General features: G+C 27.7%; 1 protein-coding gene across 4 annotated transcripts in view; it reads left to right on the top strand.

Moving 5' to 3' along the window:
* The window catches only part of LOC107456068 (synaptotagmin-15), a 170,984-nt gene that overhangs the window by 5,688 nt on the left and 139,389 nt on the right, over window positions 1-25,907 (top strand). The window contains exon 1 of one of the 4 annotated variants that reach the window (XM_071178450.1): window positions 207-530. The exons of 1 other annotated variant lie outside the window; for it this stretch is intronic. In XM_071178450.1, coding sequence (XP_071034551.1) covers window positions 455-530 — 76 coding nt within the window. In that variant the 5' untranslated portion in view covers window positions 207-454. Of the gene's footprint in view, window positions 1-206; window positions 531-13,666; window positions 13,756-25,907 lie in introns of those variants that run through there. 2 more of the 4 variants (XM_071178451.1, XM_071178453.1) reach the window with 2 other exon arrangements.

The raw sequence follows: 25,907 nt of genomic DNA, 5'->3' as shown, positions 1-25,907 counted from the left end.
AAACAATGTAAAATAAATAGGTTTTATATATGTATTTAAACAGTTAAAGCAATTTCCAAACTTTTTAATGTCTCTTATTTAACATATATTTTCATTGCCTGATGTCAATATGAGCGCCATTATCTCCTCTTTGGCGTGAATTGGCGTCTACTCCCAAGAGGACTTGGCAACCCAAATGATTTGTGCGAGAAATGCTCTTATCGTTCCTCACTACTCGATAATCCACGCGTAAGGTAAAAGCGCTCTTTGCTTTTCCGCTTTTAGCTTCTAAATAATCAACTATGGGAACTTTTTGATTTGATTATCAACAAATATTTTAAAAGAAAAATAATTTTGTTACTTTTGTTTATTATTCGTTTGGAGAAATGTACACCTGCTTTTTACTTTGGATGCTATTTTTAGATAAAGTGAAAAGTTTAGAGAAGGAATAAATTAATTTTAAAAAAAAAGTCAAATGACGACTGATATGAATATGAATCGGTCGGCTACTGAGGTATTAAGAAAGCCAATACCTATAAGTCCTGATAACGGTAAGATTACATTTTTTTTTATTATTTAGTAATATATTTCATTTTGCTTGAAATTTGTACTGACAAAAATTTTTTCAACTTCAAAAAGTGTGAAAGTTATTTTATGAACTTTTCACTTATTGAAATATTTATGACTTTTTAATGAAAAATTATCTATATTTAATTAGGCATACACATAAAATCATGATTTCCTATAAATTCATTTTATTAGTTTTTTTAAACCCTATTTTTTCTGTATGCTAAATATTGTATGAACAGTTAGAACTTGATAGCTTAACAATTACTAATCGTCATTTAATTCTTTTTTTTTACAAATTTAATATTCAATAAATCATATTTTTGATGAAAATTTTAGAAATAATTAGAAGCCATGTTTATTTAATTGTTTAATAGTAGATTTTTTTTCAATTTAAGATACTTTAAATTTTTAATACATTATATTTTCAGCATGTTAATTTCCAATTTGCTAATAATGAATTTCTACAGAAATATCTTTAACTTTATAACTTTATTTAACATTTATTATTTGGAAGAGTTCAACTTATACAAATGTAATCAAAAGTAAATCAGTAGTATTTAAATAAATGTCAAAAAGCATATGCTCTATAACAATCTGATACGAAAAATCTAAAACTTTTTATTAATACTCATACGAAGCTCTTATAATATGTTTTACAATATTTGATAAGTTTAAAAGTCATATAAAAAATACTGTCTTTATCTTTGAAATAATATTACGTATACTTAACTTTTAAAAGTTATGAACACCTTAGTTAAAAAACACCTTAGTTAACACCTTAGCTAACACCTTAGTTAAAAGCAAATATGTAAGTCCTTTAACGGAAAAAGTTTTTAATTATAAGTTTTCTTTAAAATTTGTATGTAATCATTGTATTGTTTTTCATAACAAATTTGTTATAAGAGATTTTTTTTCTCCAGTTTATATAAAAAATGCTATATTTATCTTTAAAATTAAATTGATATCAGTTTCTTCAAAAAAAAAATTTCTTAATTACAAGTGTCTTAATTAAAAGCTATGAAAGCAAATACAGCAATAAGTTCTTCATTGAGACAAAGTTTTTGAATAAAGTTTTTAATTGTTATTTTTCATTAAAATTTGTGTGAAATCATTGTAATATTTTGATTAAGAAATTTCGAAACTTAATGTCTTTAAGAATGTTTTGTATAAAAATCTATATGTAGTAAATATATAATAAATAGTTGATAATTTTATTTAATGTTAAGATTAGTGTAACTACATTTAGTGATATTAATCAAATTTATTTCTTTGGAATTCGAGACTATTGAATAAAATTAATGATATTTATTTTGAAGTCATTAAACTAGTTTATAAATTAATTTATTTCGAAATAGGCTTATATTCTGGATAAAAAAATAAAACAAAAGGAATTGTATTTTAAAGCTATAAATTTAGAATACAGGAATTCCCAATGTCGCTAAGGAAAAGATGCATACTGAAGGAAAAGGTAACCAACAAAAGAGATAAATTTTAAAATATCACTCATAATTTATTTATCTTTCGAACAAATGATAATGTTATAACTTCTTTAAGTGTTGATTTTGTCAAATTTAAAGTTCTTGAAAACTTTTGAATGAAAGGAACACATACTAGACTTTTCAACTCGCAGTTACATTACTTCTTCAACATGCCAATTTCAAGTTTGTTAAAGTTGATAATTTTTTTTTTGTTAATATAAATAAATTTTGACAGAAATAGCTTTTACTATACTTTAAAAAACACAATTATTTTCGTATCAATTATAAAATTTCAATTATTATTTTTTATTAATTTTGTAGCAAATTTTCAATAACAATCAAAATTATATCAGTAGTATAAAAATCAAAAACTAAAACTTATTTCTTCTATAATGAACAATTTTTAATTATATATTAAGCAACATATTTGATTCTATTTAAATGAAAAAGCTTTTGTTTTACAGCAAAACTTTATGCTACGTTTAGTAATATTCTCTAATTAAACTTGAAATCTAATGGTTTAGCAAACCTGTTGATTGTAATGAGTTTAATATTTTATTTTATAACCTAATTCTGAGTTTACGACTATCAATGTTAAACTTTGTAGTCTCGTAATTTTGAATCCAATTCAGAAGACAAGGGAATTATTGGATCAAGTATTGCGTAAACCTAGTCCTTCGTGGAGGACCTTTTGATGGAACTAAACGCTCTATCCCTTGAGCCACCGCGGCCCTCCATTTTCTGTTTGCAACTTTACGCTTTACATTTTAGATAATTTTTGTTTCTTCTTATTCACGTCTGGAAAAGTCTTGATAATCGGCTCCTATTTTTGAGCGCTTGAAGCATGTCTACTTTTATTTCAATCTGCATATTTTTGAAGCCACTGAAATGTTTCGTTTTAATCAAGTAATATCTTATAGCTTTAGTTTCGTGGGATAATTTATTAAAATAACAATTGGTTACAACTATTATTTTAATAAATTATCCCTAGATAATAAAACAATTGGATATATTAATGTAACAGGTGATTGACATGGTCAGCCCGAGGGCAATGGGATTTTGACCCATAATAAATTTTATGACTGCACTGTGGTTGGTGAGAACAGGGAGCAGAATTCGTATCGATCAGTCAACACTGGGATTCGAACCTGGGCCATCTCAACTCTTTTTCGTTCCCCTCGGCAAGCAAACAAGAAACCACCTTAAATTTCAATATCAAACTCCAAATATATTTTTAATTCATTTTTTTTGCGTGAATTTAATATATAAATTAAAGGTGGTTATTGAATAAACCATTATATCTTTTTCAACGATAGAAAGCTTAATTGTTATTGATTTGCTCTCATGTTTCTATTATCACTATAATAATTATACTACTATAATACTTAATCGTAATATTTCTCAAATAATGGAATTATTATAAAATTCGTAAAAACCTTATGAGAAAAGACTTAAAATAAACCTATGGTGTTTTATGACAAAAAGCGAATGAAATTCGGAAATATTTTCCTCTCGAGTCGAGAAAGCGGCATTGTAAATTGAGTGAAAGGGGGGAAAAATCAACAAAATTGTTAGAACAGCCCTTTATATTGAATAGGGAAACATTCGGTCGAATACACATCTACCGTTGTAGCACAATTCACTCAGGTTTAAAATCTATATTGGTTAAAGCAATGTAAAATGTCAATAGTTGTGAATCTCAAACTATTTCTTGGGCCATTAAGTTAGACCATCAATCGATAAATTATCAACGAACATCATTTCAATTCTGTCTGCCTTTGGAAAAGCAGGCAGGAAATTAAATCCAATGTTGGTTTAGTCGGAAACATAACCGCTGAATTATATTTGATGTTCATTGAATAGTTTAATGATGAAGGACAAACGGATAATTAGGTTGTTAATTTTATTGCATGATAGCACCTGAAACTAATGAGGTAACTAATAGTATTGCTTGCCTTATCAGGGATCATTTTAAGAGAAATTTGCGTCCATTTAAACAGTGCACCCCCCAACGTTTTGCAACAGTGGATTTATCAATGAAACGCTGTTTTTCTAAGCTATGTCAGCCAAGGAAAATAAAAAAGCCGCAGTTTAAGTGCCTTACATATGAAACAATAGATGATTTTCATCTTACCGTAAAGAATTACCTGGGCTTCAAAACGGACAAATAACTTAAATATTTCAAAAGTTATTAAACTTTTTTAAAAATCGCCAATTTGGCGCCATTTTTCCACCTAGATAAAAATTATCAAAAACACTACTTTAATCTCAGTTTTTGCAAATTTTTATGAGCCAAGATAATGGAGTAAGTTTTTAAATATTAGAAAATTAGATCATAATCGCTTTTCCTTTTCACAAAACATTGGGTTTTCGACGTTTTGCACCATTGTCAAAATAAGCATAGACAGCGCTGGCTTTAGATAGGTTAAACTTGACCCAACAGTCTTGAGTAACTGTTGCAAACTCACAACAGTTAGAGAATAGCATATTTGCAAAAAAGCAACATTTCATATGACGATGTAGCCTTCCATAATAATTTTACCGCCATACGCAGAGGGTGTTGATTGTCTATATATTAGATTGGTTTAATACCTTTAATTAAATTGTATTCAAACATGCTTTCAAAATAAAATGCAATTATATGCGCGGTATTGTTGAGGCTTTAGGTGACGTCTCTCAGATCTCGGTTAACTTCTCGTCCATAGAAAGTGGTACAAACCCCAGAAAAATGCACCTCAGTAAATAAAATGGAAATAATTTAATGTTCCATGGGTGGGCTTTTACCTTTTGATTCACTGCCCGTAAGCTGGAGACCACTGCATTAAAACATCTTTCTCGAAGATTTTTATTTTTAAAAAGACGTCTCTTGAATATTTCACCACATAAATGAACTCTTCAAATATTTTACTTTAAAAACCAACTCACCATGTGATTCTTCTCCTGCAAAACAAGATACGAAGTCGAATACGTCTTTGATTCATAATTTTAAAACGAAAACTCTTTGAACGACATGTATCTTTTTCTCAGAAATAGTACGTTATTTTTACCTAATCATAAAAACAGGACCTTAGAAAAAACACGGCGATTCCATGATAATTTCAGATAAAGAAAAATATGATTAAGTTTTGTCTAGCTCAAAAAAAAACAGAAAAAAATACAGGATTTAAATAGCGGAAAAAACGGAAAAAATAACAGACCACTGGTTTTGGGATTTTTCACAAATTCTCAAAACTGAATATTACTTTTACCAATTCACATATTTATTTGCGTATTTTTCCTATTTTTCACTAAAAAAAGACCTTTGACAACACTATCTGGAATAACCGACGCTTATAATTACGTAGTTCCTAGCACAGTTATTGAAATAGCGTGCAGGTGAATGTGGATGTTCTCAACCAACTAAGTTTATCTACTGGAGACTTAATGAAATATGCAAAGAATGAAATTAATATTAAGGGCGCAAAAATTTTGGCCGTTCTCCTACTCAAACTATTAATATCATATTTTTCGAGTTACGGTTACGCCCGTTTTTTTAAGGTCAACTGAATCGGCCGAAAAAAATATATATTTATGCAGAGAAAATATACTTTTGTCTCTGTAACTTATTGTCAATGCTAATTAATTGGCTTATTAGTTACGATTTTAAGACTCTATAATTATATCTTCAAAAGTAGTTATAAAAGGAGAGTTCTGCTCCAGGGATTTTAGAGGATTTTGCTGCTTCGCACTGAAGGGAGGTCTAGGTGATTCATCAAATCTGACAGCTCTTCTGTAACCAGAGAAGTTTTTTTTTTATTTATTTCCGATTTGATTTTCATTATTTTTTCAATTATTTATTTAGTTTTTTTAATTATTTTAATTTTATGAAAATTAAAATAAAGAGCCTGCCTTAGTCAAACTCTGAAAACTCCAATAAAGGGGTAATGTAGCTCTTTTCCCATTCATTTCCATTGAATGACAAAATATTTCGCCTTATGCCAGAACAGAAGATATAAAAACGAAACTTAAAAGAACTCAAATATTAGAATAATAAGTAAAAATGCAATTCGGCTCTACTAGAAGAAATGTTTCAGACAGGAATAATTTGACAGGAATAATTTGTTCAGAAATGTTTCAGACAGGAATAATTTGAAAAATAACATAAGGGGCTTGACACTGGGCTACAAACCTTCACACCGCGTTACTAAACATTATCAGTAAACAGGTTAGAAAATAATTTCCTACATTTTAGTCTTAACTAATTTGGAAGAAATAATCGGAAACTAATGTCTCGCTATGAAAAAGCGATCGAACTTTAACGTGAGTAATGTTATATCAGGTGAAAGCTTGTTTTATGACTGTTTACTTTTCTGATATTACTCCTGTACTAGAGATTGCTGTTATTTCATTTTAAATGTTGCTGCTGCAGTTGTATAAATAAAATATGAAATGTACAAGACGATTAATAACGTATTTTATATTAGTTTTAATTTTAAGCAATGTACACATTTCACATAGTTCTATAAATTTGTACACACTTCTGTCAGTAATGATTTTCGGAAACTTTAATTTATTGTTAAATAGCTAACTAATGTTGAAGTTCTTGATGAGCATACTACTCATAAAATTAAAATAAACGCTACACGTGTATTCATTTGAGTGATTTTAAGCTACAATTTAATTTCATTTAAAAGTAATATACAGCGTGTTTCATAATCGCCATCTTCTCTATAATTTTTAGAACCCTTGTCAAAAATCTCTTTATGTTAAGAAATCATAAGAATTGCCACCGCTGTTTACGATGTTAAACTTTACGATACAGTTTGCTTTGTTGCGTAAAAATTGTAAAATTTGCAAAATTTAAATTACAAAGATTGTAAAAAAATGTACAGAAATTAAAGTGGAATAAAAAATTAACGTTCGGTAATTCATAAATTTGAAGTTACTGTTAAAGTTATTGCTGAACTGTTTAACTTGTAGTAAGAAAAAAATCGCCCTGGCTGCTCAGTAATACACAGATATGCATCTATGTAGTTGAAATTTAACGTACTAAAAGGGTTTTTATGAACTTAAAACGAGTTTCTTTTTTTTTTAGTATATTAATTTTTTTTCTTCAAATTAGTGTGTTTTAGAGAATTTTTTTGTCATTCTCCAGATTTTTATTTTATAAGCTCGCACTTGAGTTAATGTCAAAAGTAACAAAAAAAAGAAGAAAAAGAAAAGAGGAAATGTTACATTATATTAATTTTATCATTCATTATGAAATTTTTTTAAAAATATTAAAAATCTTATTTCAAGAGTTCATGTCAGAATTCAAGAGTTCATATAAAAAAATAGAGAAACTACACGTTACCTCATATAAATTTTAACATTCACATTAAAATCTGCAATAATCTGACACTCTTAATTCAAGAGAGATAAAAACAATTTCCTATTTGAACTATTAAAATCTTATAAGTTTAGTTAACGGGCAAAATTACTTCTTATTAGTTTCTTCTTAATATTTGACACATTCATACTCCTTTTTAAGCACAGTTAAATATTTTTCAAATGCAAGTAATTGTTCATTTCGTTACCAATATTTTAATAAAATGTTGTTACATGAAATTATATATTTTATAAACAGAATGTCCTTTTCTTTTGTGGAAAATGTCAATTTTTAAGAGCAAAACATTGATAAATGAGAAGAAATCATAAGGGTTGGCGCGCAGAGCGAACAGGGGATGGAGCTTCCTGAAATAATCAAAACAGTGTAAACATCACAACAATGTCTATCGTTATTTAATAATAAATGTAAACATATGGTATCAGCAATAAATAATACTATTTACCAAATATGTCAAATATACATGCAGCAATATTTGTTGAAGTTGATATTTGGCAGAAAAAAATTGACATTTCTCATAAATCGATCTTCATTATTATAAATGTTTCTTTTTGTAAATGTTGCGTACACTAATTATGTATAAGAGCAGACGAAAATCATTAAATTTTAATGTATTTTATCCATTATCGTCTTGAATTTAAAATTGATTCCCTTGAATTTCTCTTTTAGTGCATTTTTGAGCTCGAGTTGATTAAAGCGTCATTAAAAATATCTGTTTTTTGTATACTCAACTCTAATCGAATGCTTTTACATTTTTACATATCAATTTTAATGAAGTCTTAATAAGTATTGAAAGTACTCAACTCTTTCAAATAATTATATCAGACCTAACATATTTTAATTATTATTTTAATGCTTGAAGGTAATCTTTCCTTTCTAATTTTAAAAAGAGGAATCATCTGAAATTGTATTTCATGAATATGAATCAGTAATGACATTGCATAAATTCTGTCATTATGGAAAAAATTAGTAAAAAACATTTTTTAAAGTTGATTTTGTATTATTTTTGTCAAAAGAACAATAAATTTATTACTATTATTTTTCTATTTTTGGCTTTCAGATTTATTTTTCCATTATTCGTGGCCAATTTAACGCTTTATATTTCAAATCTCTTTTGTTTCTTTTCGCTTACATCTGGCAAGTCTTGAAAATAGTCGCCTGTTTTTGAGCGCTTGAAGCATGGCGACAGTTATTTCCAATTTGAATATTTTTGAAACAAATAAATTTTTTAATTAATACTTAATATCCTACACAAGTAAAAAAAAATTCTTTTGTTATAATTAATGTAATTTCATGAGTAATGCGTTTATATATGTCTAGATTTATAATTAACCTTGAAAATTTTTAAACGTTCATTTTATTTACTTTAGTCAATTATATTTTTATCTTAAGATTTATTGTCCGGTTTGTCATTCTTTATTTTATTTTTTCATATTAATTCAACTTACGTTTCGTAATACACATTTTAAGGAATTTTGTCAACTAAGATACTGATTTACAAGACATGCCTCATGAACATTCCTCATTTCTTTAATGAATACATTTCAATGAATAATATGTGTCAACATATGGATTTATTATGATCTGTTAAACTTTAGAGCGTACATTTTCAATCCATCTTTATATATCAGCAGTTAATTCAATCTCTATTAGTCATATATTCTGTAAATTTCAATATAAAAACATTGTTATAAATTATACGTTTTCAAACATAAGTTTAGCTTAATATTTGCCCATAAAGCAATTTTTCAATCAGTTTGTTCAATCAACAAAACAAATAAATTTTTTTTCAACTGATGAATTACAAAAAAAAAATCATGCATTAAAGCTCGCTGTTTTATTGAAAATTTAATTCTTTTATAAGTACAGAAGTAAAATAATTCTTGTAGTTTTAAGACTCATTGCTATGTAACAAAAATCTATCAAAATCTAAATTATATAACTAAAATCTACAATTATAATCAAATGTATCAATAAAAATGGTGTTCGTACAATTCAATTTGCTTCTTGCAAAGTAATTAATAATAATTAAGAGTAAAAACTCATAACTTTTTGTAGAGCAGAGGAGTTCGAATCCAGCCAGCCGAAGACTCCCCGGGTAATAAATGGTTACTGGTGCACGTTAAATCAGTCGGGTCACAAAATCATCCAGGTTCCCATAAAAAAAATTATACCTCTAGGGGTACAGAATTGGGGATTGATTGATCTCTGGCTCAGGTCAAAATTACGATCTGTGGATAAATGAATGGGTCCACTGTATAAATAGGTGCGACGTATAGGTGTGGCAGAATTTGAATTCTTGGCCATAGATGGCGCCACTGGAAAACAAGAACAATCGCACCCCTTGCCTCATTGGCCTACGACAACAACAACAATAAAACATTATGAAAAAAGTCTGGTAGGTAGGTACATTATTTACGTTGCACCAGAGCTGCACGATGGGCTATTGGCAATGGTCAGGAAAACATCCCCGACTATGATCCGAAGACATGCTATTACAATTTCGATCCTCTGCAGAGGGGGTGGCTCCCCGCTTTGGTAGCCCGGCAACCTACGCGCGCAATCGAGCACTTTACGTTAGTAAAAATTCAATGAGGACCAATACCATGCATGCTTAATCCCTATGCAGACTGATCAAAGTGGCCACCCACCCGCTTACTGACTGCAGCCAGGGATGCTTGACTTCGGTGCTCTACTGGGAACCATGTCCTTACGCTTAGTCCACTGTGCGAGTGAAAAAGTCTGAGTCGACAGTAAAAATGCAGAAAAATTAATAGATATTGAAACAAAAGTGTAAACAGTGTTATTACTAAAAAAATTTAAAAGGAAAAAAAGAGGAAAACAAATTTATCTTGAGAACAATTAACGAAGTTTATAATACAGTTTTAGAAACGTTCTAAAAAAGGAATTCGTAAAATTCAGAAACGCAATGCAATGTATCAAAAAACTATTAAATTCTAAAAGATTTCAAGAACAAATATGAGTTTTTGATCAACTACATGCGAATAAATAATTACTGATAAAAGAATTTTCAATTTCCTTCCAAACATTGCAAAAGTCCTATACGAGTTTGAAAATGTTTAAAAATTTCTACATTTAAAATCAAACGCATCATATATGTATGTACCAAGCTCATTGCCACTAATAAAATTCAAAATCACAGAATGCTTACGAATGCGCATTGCTTTTAAAATTTACGTCAAATTTATGCCGATATAATAACCAATATGAGGTCATTTCTATAACCTTCCCTAAAAAAAGACAGTCAACAATGATGGAATAATGTTGACATTAAATATTTAAAATTTCTGGGCGTTTTTTGTTATATTAATATAACAGGCTGTTCGATAACCGCCGCCCTTAATGAATAATTTTAAAAGCCTTGCAAAAAATGTATATCCATATTAAAAGTCTGAATTTAACCGATTTATTTGAAGAATATAAGTTAAATAATTAACCTATTCGATGTTACAACTTCATTTAGAAATGGGCCGTTTACGGACCTTTAGTTTACAAGTAGAGAAATCTACATCTGACCTGAAACTCTCCGTTCATAATGCTATATGGGTTAAGGAAGAAAAAAACAAAAGCACTGTTAAAATTCGTTACATTGCAATTAAGGAAAGCAAACTAAAAATATCAAAACCATTTTTGTTGCCAGATGAAACCAGGAAGTTTTAAATAATTGCTTTTAATCTCTACTTTTTTTCTCAATCAAACAGGTTTCGGTGCTTTCAGTCCAGATATAATCAGTTATTATTCGTTGTTTAAATAACGGGTTTTTCTTTACACGTTCAAACATCAATTGAAAACACCTAGTGAGTTATACTTTTTGATTAGGGATTTTCAAAATGCATAAAACTTGTAAATCGAGTCAAAAGCACTTTCAATTTTTCGTTTGATTAAAATTAAAATCTTAGCAATCTTCAAAGTTAAATGAACTAAAACAGATTAATTTTAAAGTAGAAGTAGTAATGAATAAGTACAATCACACAATGCTGAATGTCTCTTATTCAAGTTTTAAAGTGACTAACTTATCTCTTGAGACATCAGATATATTAATCAGATTTAGTCATATAAAAAAGAATAATAAAGACATTGGCAGCATTGTTTTGTCATAGGTAGTAAACAATTAATATTTTAAATGAAGCCTTTAAATTTTTTTAAATATATACTAGTTTACAGTAAAGCTCCACGTAAAAAATAATTTGAAATAATATAATAATTTAATACTATTAGGGCGTGCTAGTATATTATTTTAAGTAGGATTAAATTTAAAGATTAGTAATTATGAAAGTTAATTAGTTGGAATAGTAAATGCATGTTTGTAATAGTAAAGACAAGTTTTAAATAATAACTTTAGTGACTGTTTATTCTTATACTTCTGTTATCCAGATTTTAAAATGGCAAATTTAATTCTTAAAATGTCATCATTAAATAAAATTGATAGAGATTTACTGATCTTTGTTTCGCAAGATGTGGTAAGAAATTTATAATTTTCATGGAACTCATAAATATATATTCTCTCTAAATGTTTTAGCTGAGTTCAAAATACAAATTTTCCGAAGTAATGTAATAAACTATAAATTTTTAAAGTGTTTGCATTTGAATTTCAAATTTATAAAATCCTTGCGTTTAAAAATTCGCATCTACTTCTAACTTTTATGATGATTAAAATGAAATTTTTAAGATAATTTCTTTGTAAGTTTTAAATTCCTGTAACACAAGTAATACCACCTTCTGTAAAAATTCCGGACCAAATTACGATATAAAGTACCAGCACTTTGGGTGCATCCGTAAAATATTATATCGTAATTTTAACGGCAATATTTATTTAATTAGAGTAATTCAGTGATTTTGCGGTAATTATTACTAAATCAGATATCAGATCGGTATATCAGATTTTCTGTCCGGTATCATGTTCCGGTAAAAATGAATTTAACTGTGAAAAATATCGACGCCCTGATCGTCGCTACTTTTTGTCGTAATTTTTCAGCTTTTAAATCAAAAAAATTAAGTGATTTATATTGTGCTTTTATACCGGATTTTTAAGTTAGTTTTTATTGTAAGAAAAATTGTATTTCTAGATTAAGAAAAATTTCAATGGCTTTATTTCCCATTTTTGGTAGGTAATTTTACGTTTTAAATCATTTTTGTTTCTTCCCATTTCCATCTGGCAATTCTTGAAAATAGGTGCTTATTTTTGGGCTCTTTTATTTGCACTTGCGTATTTTAGAAGCCAATGTAGTTTTTTAATCTAAATAATAACTTACCACTAGTTTCTTGAGAGTGTTTATTTGAAATATCTAAACAAAGATTTTAAACTTAGAAGGGTATGCGTATTAAAATATAAATAAAAAAATTGCAAATAAAAAAAAAATATTTCTTATATTTAAAATTAAATAAGGTTTTTGAGCGATATAAAAAATTTGTTTTCATGATTTTTCCGATTTTGTAACATATTTCTTCTGAGTTTTCCAAAGAAAATTATTAAAAAAAATTATCAGAAAATTAGTTCTCAATTAAACCATTACACCTTGTGACAAAAAAAAATTATCAATAAATTAAAATTCTTCAAAAAGTGCAATAAAAATTTTTAATTTTGAAAGCAAAATATATATATAATTTTTTGATGTTTTTATATTGTAATATTGAGCATAGGTTCTATAATTTGAAATTTTTTTCATATTATTACATAAAACCATATATTTCTTGATAACTATTTTGTTGATTCTGACAGTTTTTTCTCTTTTCTTACTTTATTTTTAATGGATACCATTTAATCCTATTGTAGATATAGACAAGTTCCCAATGAACCCATTCGATAAATATGCTACATACCATTTGAACCCATTCGAGAGATATACTTTTTACCCTTTAAACCCATTCGAGAATTAATCTAGTCACCATTTTAAGGCATTCAAAAATTACGACTAGTTACCTTTGAACCCACTTCAGAAATAGAATAGGTAGAATTGAACGCATTTGAGAAATTATCTAGTTACCATTTAAACACATTCGAAAAAAAAGCTAATTATATCGTTTTACTAAAAGACTAGTAAAGATCGTCTAGTATTTTCGAATATTCATGATAAATTATTCGTGATAAATGGATGTAAATGTACTTTAGTCCTTCAAGTAAAGGATTAACCATAGACTCCTTCAACAATTGACAACAAAGCAGCTGCTATGGAGGAAAAAAGAAAATATATTGTAAAAGAGAAGTTAATATATTCTCAAATTTCCTCGAAATCACAATGAACATAACTTTTGTAGCGTTCGAATCCTTTACGGTTACTGACTGTTTATTATTATGGAACAAAATGGCCAAGGCAAAGTTCCTCAGTGAAGAAATTTATCCAAGTCAGTATTAGTATGATTGTATTTATTTTTTTGTTGTTGTTATTTATGGTTTTTTTAAAGGAAAAATGAAAAAGAAATCCTTTTTTTTTTAGCCACAGAAATTCGTCGAAAAAAAAGTCATTTTGATCGTCATTGGAAACGTCATTTTGCGCATTGTACATATTTTTTTAACAAAATATGTACAGTGCGCAAAGGAATAAACGAAACATTCTAAAGTATTTTGATCTATTGGTACTTTTTTAACTTAGTTCTCAAATGTGCCAATTTGTTGCAGACGATATTTTAAGATGCGAAATCATTCACAAAAACGCACTTCCGCTAAATAAACATTTCTTTATTTCCTTGAATTATAATTACTGACGAAATCAGTCGAAAAATATCTGAGAATTAAATTTTAAATACATTTTATCTTTTAAAATTCAATTTCTCAGAAACTATACGACCGATTTCATTCAAATTTTATATTTTTTCATTATTAAGTACATTCGTTGAATTTACGTAAAAATTTATATGTCTTATAATCCGAAACTTTTACTACTATTATTAAATATAATAATAAAAAATATAAAATATAGTTTGTATGGAATCATCTTTGATTAAGCAAATAACATAATTGTGTGCAAATTTTTTTTTCAATCTACTTAAGAAGTTCTCGAAATAAAAAGAGAATTAGGCAAAAAGTAAAATTATCATGAAGGGGTGTAAACTTTCGACCGCTCTTCCGACTAAACTGTTGGTACTATATTTCCAATATCCCCTATATTTTGGGTGTCAGTAATCATAATTCGAAGAAAAAAAGGCAGTTTATTCTATGAAAGTACTCTTTTTGTGTCTAATTTTTATATTATATGTTACTTTTTATATTATATGTCTAATAATGTTAATTTTTATATTATATGTCTAACTTATAATATTATATGTTGTTAGCATATTTGAAGTCATACTCCAAAACCATTACGGTTGAATCCTAGTGCATGAAAATCCCATCATTAGATCAAAAATTATTCAGGGTGCTTCACTTATTTTTTTGCGAGCTGTGTATTACCATTTATAGGCTAAAACCGAACGCTAGTGAGTGTCCTGGCAATTTTTTAAAAAAATCTCCCCCTCCCCTTTCTCTCTCTCTCTCTCTTTTTCTCTTTTTTTAAAAGTTTAAAATGGGAAAAATAGGGATTCCTACCCAAATACTTATTCAGATTATTATATTTAACTTACTCAGGTTCAGGTTTAGCACTTAAATATTAATAAAAACAACAAAATATGACTATAATAAATTCTAAATAATAATAAACAAATAATCATCATCTGATTCTACTTAATCAAAAAGTGATCATTACAATATTTACAAACTTTAAAATCGTTCTTTTTTCATTTCATAATATTGTTAAATTTTTTATTTGTTATTCAATCTGTAAATATTCAACAAATTTGTTAAACGAGACCAAACAACTATTATCTGAAACAAATTTAATACTATATATAATATAAATTTAGTGTCATGTGTTTTTATATAATTCTTAAAATATTTTCATAAATAATTTCTTATTTCTATGTTTATTACATATTTAATAAGTCTTATGATTTTTGTGTGTTGGCGTGGTCTTGATCTTGTGGGCGTTATGGCGTATTGAAATGGTGATGTATAACTTAATTAACTTTGAATACTTTTAAAACCCATCCTACCAGTTAAAAATTCCCCGACTGCAACTAGTATAAATCCATTGATTTTATTTTTATTCTGTTTATTTATTTTTTTCGTTTATTAATTTATTTCAATATTTATAAAAGTAAGAAAGGAAAACTTCATGAATCATACGTCATTTTTATTGCAAATATTGCAGGCTACCAAAGCTAAAAAGAAGTTTCTTTATTTTCCATACATAAATACAATAAAGCTACCATATTTTACAATTTCTTTTTTATGATACACATATTTTAATAATCTTAACAGTTTTATATAATACTATTTTAAATCAATTACCTGTATAAAAAAATTTATTCGTTTATATAGGTAAAAAATGTTTTCACATATACTTACTAATTGTGAGTAAGCATTATATGTTTTAAGTTTATAATTTCAATTTATATATTTTACGAAGAAAGACATTTTTAAAAAATATTTTTTTTGCATTATTCCATAACTCCTTTAAGGAAAATAATTGTTCTTTGTTTATAGAAATACTAAATAGTAACAAGAAGCAAATATAATAAAATAAATAACTTATACATTTTAAATTCATATAATGTAGAATAGAATTATAAATATTCAATAACTCCCATGCACACTTGCAATGAATTGAAAGCAAGTATAAAATACATATCTTATTATCTTAATTATTATACAGAATTAATTTCCGTCGGCGAAAGCACTTTCAATCAAAAATAGAACAAATAAATTAAATTGAAACAAATGCCTTGCTGAGTTTTCACGCTTTTTAATTCTTCGAACGGATTATCTTTTTGAAATGCGAAATAGTCGAAACATCATCAGGCACATTTAATTTAAATATTTTTCTCGAATCAAATTTCACTGTAACTGTACCTAGATGTGAATATATTTTCTTTTTATTTTGTGTTAAATATAGTATACACAAGGGAACAAGTTTGCTTTTCCAAATAAACCTTTTCTTGATATGCTCTTTAAAATTCGTTCTCGGAAATGTTATGAATATTTAATCTTTTTTAGTCTGCGTTCTATTTTCTAGTTTAATGTAAATCTCTGAATCCTATGCACAATGTTATTTGTTAACCCTTTAAAGCAGAATTTTTATTAAACATGTATTTCATGCTTTTTTTTGTTACTTTGTCGTAAGTTATGTCAAAATAAATGAAAGATATAATGAATTATTTATCATTTTAATAATTTTGAGTATGAAGTACAACATGAAACAGCGGTGTCTTTTTCTGTGTTAAAGATAAAATCTTCCTAACACAGCTCATTTCCAAACTATAATATTCCAAACTTGCATTTATTTGCAATTGTTTAGTTTAGTTTTGGGAGAAACCATTATTCAACATTTAAATTTCTGTATTTTACAAACTCAATTATTGTTAAATTTTTTAGTATGAATGAAAAAAAATTCAAACTACTTTTTTGTGTTTTACATTTTAGTACAAATGTAATTCCGATAACCTAACAGATTATTTTAGCAACTATTAGACTGTTTTTTTTTTCACAATTAAAAAATACCAAAATATATTTTTGCTTGTAATTAGAGAGTCAGAAAAAAAATATATAAAAGGGACACCTGTGTCACATTTGCGTCAAAGGGTTGATGTATGTCCTAATTATAACGAACTGCTATACTTTCTTACAGAGTCGAAACGCTTTATCTGTTTAACGTCACGTATTGAACGAAACATATCTCAAACTTATAATATTGAACTGAAATAAGTTTCAAAAAGTCGTCAATTTCTTTGTAATGAAAATGTAACTGTTTGTTATTCTACTTTCAAAAATTATGACATATAAATAAGTCTATTTAAAAAACAGTATAAATCCGATTCTTAAAGGGTTATAGTTTGAATGAATTTAAACAATTAATTAATAATTAGGTTAAACAATTTTGATGTTTTTAACGCTAAATTTTATGAAACATCACAATGAAACACTGATTATTGCTCAATTTATAGCAGAGTTTGTTTCAATTTTTCGTTGCAAACACGGGGAAACAAATTTAATCGGTTTTGTGACAACGCAAGCATTAGTGTTTTACTTAAATAACGTGTTAAATAACTTAAATTAGTGTTTTACTTAAATAGATAAAATATAATAATTCTTGATGTTTCAAGTTGTTGAACTTCACCTGTAAAACGCTTGAAAGATATACTTTAGGAAAATTAAATAATATAGTCCGTTTTGAAAATGGAAGTGACTATAAGTATTAAATAAATCTAAACGTGTACATCTGTTTAATAATATAGCAAAAATAAATACCTAAATAAAACTCATTTCTTCAATAACCAATATAACAAATTAAATACCTATTTTAAATTTATAACTTCTAGAACCAATGTAATGAAAATAAATACCTAGTTTAAACTTGTATAGTTGTAACCTCTATAACGAATATGACAAAAATGAATACTTAGTTTAAACTTATAACTTCTATGAGCAATATAACAAAAATAAATACCTAGTTTAAACTTATAACCTCTATAACCAATATAACAAAAATAAATAACTTATTTAGATGTATAACTTCTATAAGTATTCAGTTGGGTTATTATACAGTTTAATTTCATGTTAATTGTACCGAGGGGGAAAAAATTCGTTTAAATCGAGAAAAATTGGAAACATAGCTTTTAATTACATTCCTCGCGCTGTAATGAAATATTCATGTATGTAAAAAGTTCTCTATTCTGTACGAATTTTTACTTAGAATAAAACATTTTTTTCGATCTACTTATCCCCAAATATTCTGACAACGTATGTCACTAAAGAAATATTATGAATAAAATATGGAAACATATGCTTTTTTCAAAAAATATATCTCTCAACGCAAATTTATTTATTTATATTTGAATATAAACTTGTGTTGAAAGGAAAAATGCTAAATAGAAACGAAATCGAAATTTAATTTATACTTATCCACAATAGATAGTTTTTATAGAATATCTAAAAGAAAGGAATAATCGAAATTTCGACTTTTTTTTCATAAAATTCTTTTAACACCAAATTTAATATGATATCGTTTATGCATGAAGAAAAATTTATTTTTATTTTGTGAGTTAAATTGATGCCTAACTTTCCACAAAACTCTTTCAGGTTTATCTATTCTTAAATAATTCCGTAAATTTTAATGATTGTGAATTTATACATTACTATTTAATTCATTTTAATTAAAAAAATCATAACTGTCTTTAATTTCAATCCCAAACAATGTGCATAAAAAAAAAATTTCTTTCATTTAAACTGATAAAAATATCTTTAACGTCGCGTTCGTTAAGTCGGTGCGTTGAAGTGAAAATGCATTCTATATAATAAGGATGGGAAATGGAAACCAAATTTTTCCACTACCTCGTTAAATCCCGTTTAACTGCAATCTCCGTTAGGAAACTTTTTTTCTTTCTCCTAAGCGGAGATGTTTCCGCAAAGGTTTGTCATTCGCATAAAAATAAAAATATTTATATAATGGATATTAAGACAGTTTAATTATGTTAAGGAAATAATAAAAGGGTGACACAGGAATTAACTATAGATTGAATTAAGAGTCCAAAAGAATTTTTTCAATCACTTCGATTCTTAATTTAGTTGTGCGTACCTATTTAGAATAGATACGAAAGTTATTTATTTAATTTCAGAGAGTGATATTACTTTGACTATACAAGCTAAATTGGGGAATATATATTTTCAAGGAATTTTTACTCAAATTAATGTTGTGTCTTTACTGAAAGATAAGACATTTTATAAGCGTTTTATCGTTTAAAGTTTAAAGCAAATTTGACATGAGGCTTAGAATGAAATTTAAATCTCTGAAATTCTTAAAAAGCTTAAGATTTGTTTTATAAGTTATGTATTTTACATGACTTATATTATAAGTTACGGTTTAGAACAAGTAAACATATTTAAGAGTTTTTTCGACATATTTAGAATGCATAAAATAGCAGAGCTGATTTTTAGCAATTCATGCATCGCATTTGAAACATTTAAAAAGTATGAATGCAAGTTTTTTTTAAATACTTATTTAAAGTAATAAGATGTATGATAGTTGCACCATATCATTTACATAAATATTACCCGCATGACAAAAGTATTGTAAAAAGAACACTAAAAGAATGAAATTAGAGATACTAAGTAATAAAGTTACGAACTGAAGACGTTACGAACAAAATATGTCCGATCAAATTATCTATTGCAAAATCTCCACGACAGAACATTTCTTTACCCATAAAGAAAACTGAAAATGTTGCGAACAAAGTATGTCCCATCAAATTATCTAGTGCAAAATCTCCACGACATAATATATATATATTCCCTAAATATAATTTCCTAAGGTACAAAAAATTTGAAACAAAATAAATTCTAAACAGTGGGAAGTTTCAAAAGTCGAGCTTTCCTCCAGTTTTCGAATTTTTCAGGTTGGTATAACATTTTTAAAATATCGGAATTCTAAATACCATGCACAAATGCCTGGCGCTAACTGCAGAAAAAACGGCGGAAAATAGCTTATATATTGACGATTAAATATGCACAAATAAATAATATCAAAAATTGATTATTTAAATGAGCGATTAAAAACTCACGTATCATAATAGCATCGTAATTAAAGTAACAGAATTTTCAAAATCACCTACAAAAGCATCGCTGTGAATATTTGAACGAAACACATTGCTTAAAATTGCGATCAAATCAGCCGAATAACAATAAGTAATTATTTAAATGCGCGATTTAAAATTTGCATGTCGTAATGAAAACTGGAATTTTTAAAATCAAAAGAAATGCATAGCAAAATTTGCAGAAAAAATGATAGAAAAATAACTTGTATTTACGATAAAATAGACAAAAAGAAATCTCCTCAAAAAGTGATTATTTAAATTTACGATTTGAAACTAGCATGTCATAATGATATCGTAGCAAAACAACGGGATTTTCAATATCACGTGGAAATGCGTACCAATAACTGCCTTTAAAAATAAGGGAAGGATCGGCACAAATAAACCACATCAAAGAGTGATGAATTAAATGCTTGATTTATAACTCATAAGTGGTAATATCATAATAAATGCATCGTAATTTTAAAAACCACATAAAAAAAATGATTGAAACGTTACTTGGATTTATGATGAAATAAACCGTGTCGATTAGTGATTACTCAAATTCGAAAATTCACTCATCGTAATATTGTATTAAAAGTATTGTTTTTTTTAAAAAGACCATGCCGAATTTCGAAGCAATAACGGTTGAAAAAGCGATCGAATCATAGATTTGCAATATAATCTGTACAAATTGAGCCCTTCTGAAAATGAAGACTCAAATTTGCGATTCAAAATTTTCAATTAAAAGTTTATTTCTCGAAAAAAACGTGTTCAGAAGTATCCACGGGCCGCATAGCAACAGTCGGTAGACGGCAGGTTGCGCTCCCGTCCCGTAAACCATGCCGAAATCGTATATGTCTGGTCACATGATCTTGTGCAAAATCTTCATGATCAGATATTTTTTTGCCAGCAAACTAGACCGAAAAAGTTAAAAGCGGATCAGGTTCAGTTTTAGTCTGGAAGGGAAAATAGCCGATGTTCAAAAGCTTTAGTACGTTTTGAACACAAATACTTCGAAAATAACCTTCTATTTACTAGTAAACATTACACATATCTTTTCAAAAGGGAATACATTTAGATCATTTTCTGAACGAAGTTGCATCGGCAAGTATGGAAAATGGTAATTACTCAACGAAAATAACACACGGAACTTTTGCTGCTAGAAATAATCAATTCCGAATTAGTACAAAAGAACTTTTCATTCCATACAAATCACGACACTAAGTTTCATTTTATATTAAATGTTGAATTGGTAAAATTTTCGTTCAAAATTATTCCTTATATAACATTTTGATTTACTTAAACATCAAACAAGTATTTTTTAAAGTTCTATTTCTTTCCATTCTTAAACATTTCTCTCGGAACACAATGTACGTACAGTTACTATAGCAACGAATTAAATCAAAAATTAGGATTTGTTCGAATTTCAATAGTAAGGTTCGATAAATTTTTTTTCCTCCTTTTTATTGTAGTTGACATTTCCATGAATAGTGAGTATTTTAATGTGTCTTTCCGAAAAAAGTCGAATTTTCTTATTTTTCTTTCTTTTCTTTCTTCTTAGGTTCGATTTAATATGTATCCTCTCATTGTTTTTTCGATAAAAAAAAGGAAATTTTTTGTGAAGTTTCGCTTCATTGTGAAGAACTAAGAGGAAAAAACGCGAAAGAAAAAGAATAAATTTAAATTCTGCTAGCTAGTCACATATTCTGTATCGTATGTAATAAAATTGAATTTCTATGTAATATTTAACGCGCTTTGATTTCTTGAACTATTCGTCTTTGATAAATTACGCTTATTTATATGATTGAATTAATAAATATTACTCAGTATATATGAAATCAATAGAATATTATCACTGTTTTATTGTTTTAGAATTTTGCCTGCAACCATTCCCTTATCAAAGCAAAAAAAAAATGGTTGTTGTCTAATTTCATCTTGGACATCTTTAACTGTTAATCCTGAACTGCACGGCACACTATTTCGCAGACATATTTAAATGCAACTCAGACACATTCTGTGTAAATTCTTTTGATGACTGAATAGACATTGAACAGACAATCGAGATCAATGTTAAAATTTTCGAATTGGTACAATGGTGTTTGATGGAGATTGTAAGCTGCATCATACACCCGTATCGGACTGAGAAGTTCATACATGAAATATGATTTGAAAGTTAGGCTTTTTTTTCAGTTTTACATGAATAGTGAATGAATCATTTATATAGCGTGGAAGACAGTCTACGGTCTTGTGCAAGTGATTGTGTACGTGAACAATGGATCCTTTTAACCCTTACTGGTGATCAACACTCAGTTCTCGTATTTGCATGAAAGGGGTTCGATGGGACCGTGTCAATCTGTTTGGACCCTCTTTATTTGTGATATGCCCCTGCATTAGTATTGAAAACGATTCAGTTTGAACTGTAGGTTAGAATTTCTGATTCTTAATTAAAACAGTAAAAACAGAGATATTGTTCAAATGATGAAATTCTCTTTTATTCACAACTCAAGAAGTATTTATGGGATCACTCTGGTCCCATATCTCAAAAATAAACTCACCAACTTAATGCATAACAAAATTAAAAGTGAAAAAAAGAATTCTAACAAAATTATCAAACAGCAGCGGTCGCCATAGCAACGCATGCTCACTTTACTATTACTCTTGATTATTGTAATTGAAAAGTGAGGACGCCATAGAATCCAAACCAAGACCCATTTTGCCAATGGGTAAAAAAAAATTAAGTAGGGGAGAGTGGTGTCAATTGTAACATTTTTTACTTAACTATTTTTAACTAACAAAAAATCCAATATATTATTAGTATTAATTGACAGACGAGTAAAGTAGACTATCCTCTACGAGAAAAAAAAATAATTACTTTATTTTAAATGTTATTATATTAGTTATTAACAATTTTTGACAGTCGTGCACTTGTTACAATTGTCCCCACTTACGGGGTCAATTGTAACAGTTCATAAATTCAACTGAAACATAGTTAATTATACTTATTATCATAGTTATGATATATTTTGTTATTGATCAAAATAGTAGTGATATTTTAGGAGTAAAAATAATAATGAGCAGAGACCTAAAGGGTTAAACTTTTAACTTTAAGGGGTTAAAATTTTTTATTTATGCTGTGAAATGTGACAAATAAAATAACACACATGCCACATAATATAAATGATATAGGAAACTATTGGTGGTTCTTAAAGAGTTAAGTAATGGTTTGTAAACATAAGATTATTTATTTTCAGCTGTTAGAATCGTCCCTTTACTTATTGTTACAATCGTCCCCAAGACGCCATTTCAGCTTCATTTGTTAAAAACAATGCTAGTTAATTAACAAAAGTAATTTTTTTAATTGAAATGTTAATTAAGGTGTCCACATAAACATATTCGGTTAATAATTTTTATTTGTTTAAACAAAATTACTTTGTTACAATATAATATTCTAATGCCAAAAAAAGTACTTACGTATCGTGAAAATATATTTTGTGATGTAACTCTTTCAAAAGTACATAAAAATGGTTGCCAGCAGAGTTGTACATGTAGATTTATTAAATACACCTTGTGCGCCACCTAGGAACCAAATCTAGAACCCGACACTCGAAATTTTTGCTCTGTTACAATCGTACCCTGTTACAATTGACCCCACTCTCCCCTACTGTTATAACTCGGAGGAAGGTAAAAATCATTTAAAAAATTAGGTTTAGGTCAAATTAGGTTAAGTTTATTTCAAAATTATTCTTTGGTTAATTTACAGCCATTTTTGATTTACTGAGAGACGACTGAAAAAAGTCATGGGGATAAAATAAAAAAAAGTCTGTAGGTAACAATGCACTTTATTCTCGTACTCTTTGAACTCCCCCCCCCTCTAATATTCAAAGATAGACGCTGAAACTAGCTACGAGATATGGCATAAACTTCAAATATCCATATTTCGGCCCTAAACCACAAATTTTAAAACCATTTCAGGTTTTTCTCTAATTGTATCAGTAAACCCGACTAGATAAAAAAATATATATGTCTCAAAATTTAGATAAAGGTACAAAGATATAAAGAAAATAATAATAAAAAGAACTTATCGATTTGTAAAAATAAGGCGAGATAAATAAAAGCTTATTTATAAATATTTACCTAGTTCTAACACCACCTAAAATAAATAAGATAGATAGGATTTGCTGCTTCTTAATGTCTTAGCAACATGCTACGTTTCATTTGACACAGTTTAAAATGTCTGAGGGAATGTTTGCAAGTTCATATATTATGGTTTGAAACCATGTGTTTTGTAAAAGAGGATATAATTTAACATTTTTAAGCTTTGAAACTATCTTTACTATGCATACATAGCCAAAAAAAGCCACGCTTTTATTGGTTGGGTCGTAAATTTATCGATACATAAAAACAAACAGATTTTGAGGGAAAAAAAGTGTTGAAACGAAGACAGAAGTATTAGTAGGACTGGAAAGTAATGTCGTTTCGGTGCATTTGATATTTGTTATCAAGATTTTATTTTTAATCAATAATGTATTCACCCTCGTTAGTAACAACCTTTCAATGCCGGATTGAAAATAAATTGAAATGGATTGAAGAAAATGATTTAGTTTTCAAGGATAACGAATATTTAATGCGCCAAAGCGACGTTACTTTCCGGTCCCCCTAATATTTACTTGTTGAAATTATAAGGAAAGAAAAAAACCTAAGCAATGATTGAGGTTTTAAACTTGTTTCATAATAGAAGAAAACCTAAATAAGCGTAATATTCTTAATATTTAATTATACCAGCCGTTTGAGGCGACCAGCTTATTCACCCTTCAAAATTATCTGGTTTAGCATATAAACCTTTGTGATAACCAAGACTAATGCACTGCACAACTGAATTTTAATATTTTAATTCTTCAATCCATCTTCCAATTTTAACACCATTTATGGAATCACTTAAGATAAGTATATTTAAGTATGTGAGTTAAGTATATTTAAGTATAGATAGGATTTGTTGCTTCTTTAATGGCTTAGAAACATACAACGTTTTATTTGACACAGTTAAAATATGAGGTAATGTAGATTAATCAAACATTTTGATCTTTTAAACAATTTATATCACACCCGTATCACAGTTATAATGTAAATTATTCACATAATTTCATAAAATAATATAATAAAATCTATAATATAAAATATAATAAATAGTATAGCAATTTTTTTTTGCCAAAATAAAGGTAATTTAGAAGCTGAAATCTATAATTTTCTAAGTAATCAAAACCAAGCAAGGATTTTCATTAAATTTACACCTAATCAAGTCTTCAATCAGCGAAAGAAAGAAATTCAAATACCAAATCTTTTTCTTTTAAAATTCGAAAGCTACTTTAGCATCCTAACAGCCCACCAGAGAACAACAATCTTTGAAATATCTATACTCATTTAGTACTAACTGAAGTGGATGCAATCTTCAAGCATGACTGCGCGCACAAGCAGAAATAAACCATTCCAATTTAACATTCTAATAACGTTGGCGCAAGCATTTCCCACTCGGCGGTGTTACTTCATCAAAGAGAGTTGCAAGTTGCTTTCTGCCAACACTTTAAATTTGTGTTCTTAATGATACCGAAAGTAGCTTCTATTAAAACACTCTTCAACTGTTCCATTTTCTAAATTCGAAGCTCTTAGATGATGTGCTCACATTCAAGTTTTGAGTAAATTCTCCTAAATTTATCATTAGAGAGTTTCGGCGATAGTTATCTGTGCTTTTGGGTAATGATTCACAGAAGTGTTTTATAAATACCGGATTTGGTGATAATAATTTTAAAGCAAATGTGAATAAATATTTAATATAAATTTATTTGTTGATAGTATTTGACTAGAGCCTGTAAATGTGTGCAGCTTTATAGTGAAATGCT

Source organism: Parasteatoda tepidariorum, chromosome 3, assembly GCF_043381705.1.
Source record: "Parasteatoda tepidariorum isolate YZ-2023 chromosome 3, CAS_Ptep_4.0, whole genome shotgun sequence".
Taxonomy (NCBI): domain Eukaryota; kingdom Metazoa; phylum Arthropoda; class Arachnida; order Araneae; family Theridiidae; genus Parasteatoda; species Parasteatoda tepidariorum.
The sequence above is the reverse complement of the archived record's forward strand: the minus strand, read 5'-3'. Positions and strand labels throughout refer to the sequence as shown.